At 48.3% G+C, this 6026-nt stretch overlaps 1 protein-coding gene across 1 annotated transcript in view; it reads right to left on the bottom strand.

Moving 5' to 3' along the window:
• Nucleotides 1–4773: 4773 nt before the first annotated feature.
• The window catches only part of LOC112078748 (exocyst complex component 6B-like), a 13702-nt gene continuing 12449 nt past the window's right edge, over nt 4774–6026 (bottom strand). The window contains exon 4 of the mRNA XM_024144886.2: nt 4774–5073. Within this exon, the coding sequence (XP_024000654.1) occupies nt 4774–5073 (300 nt within the window). The remainder of the gene's footprint in view (nt 5074–6026) is intronic.

Raw genomic sequence — 6026 nt, forward strand, 5'->3', positions numbered from 1 at the left:
TTCAATGCTTGTATTAATACATCCGCCGGTCTTCTTAATGCTCCCTTGCCAATACTGGTGGTGCACTCCAGGACCAGGGAGGAGTGTAGAGCTAGGGGCATGGTTCAGACAAGACGCAAGGCTCTGCCGCTCGCCTGTCCCTGGCCCCCTGTCTCCGCCCGCCTCGTCTCCCTGCCGCCTGTCTCCCTGTCCGCCTGTATCCCTGCCGCCTCTCCCTTGCCCGCCTAGCCTCCCGCCCGCTGCCCCCCTGCCCGTCTGCCTCCCTGCCCGTCTGCCTCCTGCCCGTCTCCCCCTGCCCGCCGTCTCCTGCCCGGTCTAGCCTCCTGCCCGTCTGCCGTCCCTGCCCGTCCTTTCTCCCTCGCTCCCCTCGTCTCCCTGCCCGACCTGTCTCTCCCTGCCCGCTCTGTCTCCCTGCCCGTCTTGCTCTCCCTGCCCGTCTGGCTCTCCTGCCCACGTCGTGCTTGCTGTTGCGACTGTCTAGTCTCATTTATCTCGTACCTCACTAACATTTACCTTTCTTGATTAGTGTGTCATGATTAACTACACTACACTGTTACTTCTGCGGCTGAAGCTAGCCCAACAGAATCCGTTACGCATACACTTGGGGAAAAAAGTTGCAGTTAATCTATCCACCACACCTTCCACTACGCCTCGTCCTAAGAAGCAAAGTTTGGCCCGCGAGCGTGAGGGCCAAAGACAACCAATATATAAGAATGCAGGGCTTTGCATGTGTGGACTTTTCTCTGGACTCTGAACCCACTAATCAGTCCCCTGGCAAAAAGACCACGTCTCTGCCTCAAGGTCTTAGATAATCAGTTTTTTGTCAGAGAGAGAAGTCTTGGTGTGAGAGAGGAGCCTCGTCTTCCACAATGAAGATGAAGATATGCTTTTCTGAATATGAGTTATTCATGTCTCTGGCTCTAAATTCTGGAGTGTCATAGACAACAGTCCCGAGTGGTAAAAGACAAGGATGAAATGCTCAGCCAGCCCCAGAAACCAGGGGCCCGTCAGCATGGAGCCCGTAGCGGAACGCGCAGAACCAGCCCGAAATCAGCACCCACTAGTCCCTCCGTTTAATGGCCCAACTATACGGGACGGAATACCAGCCCCGTCACCAACCATCCCCAACCAGCCCTTCAGCAGCCAGCCCCAAAACAGTCCCGTCAGCAGCCCAGGAGCACCCGAAACAGCGACCGTCAAACGGTCAAGCCCCCGAAGAACCAAGACCCGTCAAAGCGAACCAGACCCCAGAACCAAAAAGAAAAAGAAAGAATCCATGAAAAGCGATCAGGCCCCGTCAGCAGAGGCTCAGCCTCCAGACCAGAAGTAGAGGCTGTCCAGACTCAGCACAGACGTGCCCAGCACCAGACCAGCACCGTTACAAGCTCAGCCAGCCCCAAGAACCAGCCTTCGCAGCCAGCCCCAGGCAAACCAGCCTTCGTCAGCAGCCAGCCCAGCACCACCTAGACACCAGCCCGTCAACCACATGTCACAGCAGCCAGAACCAGCCCCGTCAGCAGCCAGCCCCAGAACCAGCCCATCACAACAGTGAACCACAGACACAACACAGTAGCAGGCCACGCCGCATGACAGCCCCAGAACCAGCTCCTCAGCAGCCAGCGCCAGCAAACCAAGCCCCATAGCAGCCAGCCCCCAAACCAGCCATGTCAGCAGCCTAAGCACCCCAGAACGCAGCGCTCAGCAGGCGCCAGCCCCAGAACCAGGCCCGTGCACCACCCACCAGAAAGTCGGCAGCGCCCCACGACAGCCCAGTCAGACCAACCAACATGTAAGCTCAACACAGACCAGAACCAGCCCCGTCACAGCCGCCCGACAGATGTCAACAGTCAGCCCGACCTAGCCGTACAGCACCAGAACCAAGCACTGTCACAGTCGAACCACTAATTCAGCGCAAGCACCAGAACCAGAGCCCGTCAAACAGTCAGACAAACCAGAAACAAGCCGTCAAGACCGCTAGAAGAAAATCCTGAATGGGTGGATATATATATATATTTTTTAGCTTGACAATGATCTTCGATGTCCAAGAATGAACTAACACTCAACATTGACATGGCTCAATGAGTGATAAAGGAGTACAACCATGACCGACGCATGAGACGCGTTACTCATGACAGCTTCTTCTCGAACCTGTTCGCCCCAGACAGCCATCCCAGAATAATCATTCTGGACTGTCATCTCATTTTGAGGGGAAGCATTATGGCTTTGGAAGAGATGGAAGGAGATGGACCAAAGTCATTGACATACTTTGAGGTTCTTATCCTTGCTGGTGTTTTCAGATCCTAATGGGAATCACAGAACCCTGTGGTGATGGCAGAAACTGGGCAGAGAACATTTCGTGCAAACAATGTCTCTGTAAAACTTCCACGCATTATTGTCGCTGCCTGATTAATCAGCCTCCGATAAAACCGAGGACACCCGACCAGCTCGGCGGTAACAACGCACCAGACTAATCCCATAGGGCTGACACGCTGGCAATCACGTCTAGGTTGTACCAACAATGGTTGGGACCGCCTTCCTCTGTATTACAACCCGGAAGCCCAACGTACTGTTGATGAGCAGCTTATGCACTTTACGAGACCCCACCTTCCCCTTCAGCATAGTTAATCATAACCCAGTCTAAACCCACCAAAATATGGAATCAAGATCTGGGCTGCCTGTGATGCTGCTTCATCATATGTGTGGAACTTGCAAGTGCATACGGGGAAGCCAGGTGGAGGAGCCCCCTGAGAAGAACCAAGGGATGCAGGTTGTCCTGGATGTGACACAACATCACATACGCTGACTTTCTTACTCTGCACAAGTTGGGACAGGAGCTCCTCAAGAGGAAGCTGACGATGGTAGGAACGGTATGAAAAAACAAGCCAGAGCTCCCACCTCAGCTGTTGAATACACGGAACAGGTCTATCAATTCCTCTACGTTTGTGTTCACGTCCGACACGTCCCTATTGGTGTCCTAAAAGCGATAAACATCAATCGTGACGAAAACGTTTCCTTTATATATGTTCAAGATAAACATGATGTATTCCGCCCATGTCTTGATTATAATAGATTTATGTTTACTAAAATCACAGTAAAAAAAAATTTACGAATAGTGCTGTTATTGATAAATGTAATCTAGCAGAGTTAAATGGCAAATATTAACCAATAAGGTTGTGGCTCCATCTGACAAACATCGGGTGAATAACACACAAAAAGTAGTCCTCTCGGGACACTCGATTTAGCTCGACGGAGCGAGTGAAAAACTTTGATCAGTTGTATGGTTGATATGACCCACAAATCATTGCAAACTCTAGTCACGTGTCAAACTCCGGTGGCCGTGAACTGCCAAATTCAATCAACACGGATGCATTTTCGGCATGTCAGACCAAATTATGAAGCTAGTTTGGTAAAATAAATATATATATATATATACATACACGACATTGATTTTAGAGTTGACAAATTGGTTTAGTCTCGTAGTGAGGAGCCTATAAAACGTAGCTAGCTTCATGAACATATTTTGGGGAATTCTGAAATGTATTGGAATAAATGACCAAACTATAAAACTAGCTTCCCAGCTACGGGTAGCCAACTACCTGACAGGAGTCCCAACTAGCTACTTAGCTTGCTGGGTACATAAAATAGCTAGCTCTAGGTTGGTTGTTGTTAAACTCAACTTCATGATTTCCACCAAGGACTTTGCCTCTCCAAACATTACTCTCCCTCGCTTGGGCAAGGCACATTTAAGGTACACTCGGATGTGACGATGTAAAACGTCATTCAAGGGCCGAGGGTTTAGGGCCGAGGGTTTAGGGCCGAGGGTTTAGGGCCGAGGGTTTAGGGCCGAGGGTTTAGGGCCGAGGGTTTAGGGCCGAGGGTTTTAGGCAGCCGAGGGATTTTAGGGCAATCTACTTTCAGTTTGGAACTGCAGCCTAGAGTGTCAGCGCATCAGCGATTGTGTCTTTCAGAGACGTTTACTAGTGTTACAACAGTCATAGGGTCATGTAGAAACAAACCTTTATGGAAACCTATGACAAGCACCTAAGCTAGCAGTTCAGTTACAGATGTTTTTTCTGTAAGAAACTTTCTTTCTTCTTTCCTTTCATAAAACATAATGGACAGACACGTGCTTATTTTATATCAAAGACACGTGTTCACTTTGGGCCAGTTGGATCATAAGTAAGCACAGATTGCTAGCTAACGTAGCTAGCTAACTAGCTATCTGGCTAGGAATAGTAGCGCTAAGGACCCGTTGCTATAGAAGCTAGCTATCAGGCTAATGTTAATTAAGTGAGAATTGAGGAGGCGCTGCTTGCTTGGTGACGAAGTGTTACTTTTAATTATTTTAATATTCAAATACATTAAGGCTGTGGGCATTGTGACCATAGGCTGAATGACTGAGCATTGAGGCAGCTCTCCTCGTCAGGCACACCATTGAAAGTATTTTAAATGTTTTTTTTGTTTTTTGGTTTATGTTAGTGTATATATATCAGCAATGTATCTGAGTGAATACGAGACACGATTCAATATTTCTGTGAAATGCTTATATCGGACGATAATATCGCTGGGCGCTCGTACTTTTTACAGTCAGTTCATTCAATTAAGGTAATCATCCCCACATATCACAGTAAAAAGTAAAACTTTACTCAAGAAAGCTTCTATCTGCAAAATCAGTGCTTGTAAAGAAAGACAAATGGGGATGGAGAGAAAGGATGGGGAGAGAGAGTGTGCTTGTAAAAAAAGCAAGTGGTGGGACGAGGTGAAGAGACGGGCTTAGAGAGAGAGGTGGGTGGATGAGAGAAGTGGGAAGTCCTGCTTGTAGAAAAGACAAGTGGTGGATGGAGAGAAGGATGGGGAGAGAGAGTCTGCTTTAAGAAAAGACAAGTGGTGGATGGAGAGAAGGATGGGGAGAGAGAGTCTGCTTGTGCATGAGCATACCTTAAACGTGGACGTGCCATAGAGCTTGGTGGCGTTGGCGGTATCGGGGGGAACATTAGTGATGTTGGAGATGAACTCCTCCAGGTAAACACATGATGCTTCCAGCTGGGTCGTGTTGATGATCACCTGAACCAGCTAACACACACACACACACACGTGATCAGGCAGAGGGACACCTCAGAGACCTCATAAGCAACATATCCAAACATTCCCCAATATCCTCTTTAAAAGCTCAGACAAAAAGGTAGGATTGTCAAACGTTTCCCTGTCTACGATACTTAGCATCTCTGAACAGTGTCACACAGCAAAGACCTTTAAAGTCATCAGTCACTCAGCCTTGTTAAAAGACTCCAAACCAGAAAGTGGCAGTAGCGTTGTTTGGCAATGCATGTCCGTATACTTAAGGTCTAGATTCCAAGCTAGCTGCGATAATGTTGCTATTTTGTAGAAAGGCCATGTTAAAAACTAGCCAAATGACCCAGGCTAGATAACTACCTAGCAAAATGACAATGAAAATTCTTAATTCACTCTCAATATCTCATAATGCCAGTGCCAGCCCATAGCCAAATGTTTAGCTAGCTAGCTAATGTAAGTATATTAGTGCAGTGTCCTAAGCTAGCTAGCTAAGGACACTAGACTAACTAGGCAGCGGTTTCATGGAAAACTAGCTAATCCATTGTGATTTAAATATGTCAATACTAGCTACAGTGTTTAGTTAGCTTGGAGGAAGTATTTAGTGTTGTGTGCATTGTATCTGTGCACTTAGCTAGCTACCACCCCATAGCCTACATTGCACATGAAGTGTCACTGGCTCATCCGTGGATTGTACGACAAATATATTTACAAATTCTTTTGGTGCCTCCCCCACGTGGGGTTTCGTGCTCTCTGATTGGCTCAAAGTCAAGTTGTTGGCCACAGACAAGCACTGCGATTCTACGAGTAGAAAGGGTAGGCCCGTCGCTACCGGGGCAGCACTGCGATTCTACGAGTAGAAAGGGTAGGCCCGTCGCTACCGGGGCAGCACTGCGATTCTACGAGTAGAAAGGGTAGGTCCGTCTCTACCGGGGCAGCACTGCGATTCTACGAGT

Source organism: Salvelinus sp. IW2-2015, unplaced genomic scaffold, assembly GCF_002910315.2.
Source record: "Salvelinus sp. IW2-2015 unplaced genomic scaffold, ASM291031v2 Un_scaffold6181, whole genome shotgun sequence".
NCBI classification, from domain to species: Eukaryota; Metazoa; Chordata; class Actinopteri; order Salmoniformes; family Salmonidae; genus Salvelinus; species Salvelinus sp. IW2-2015.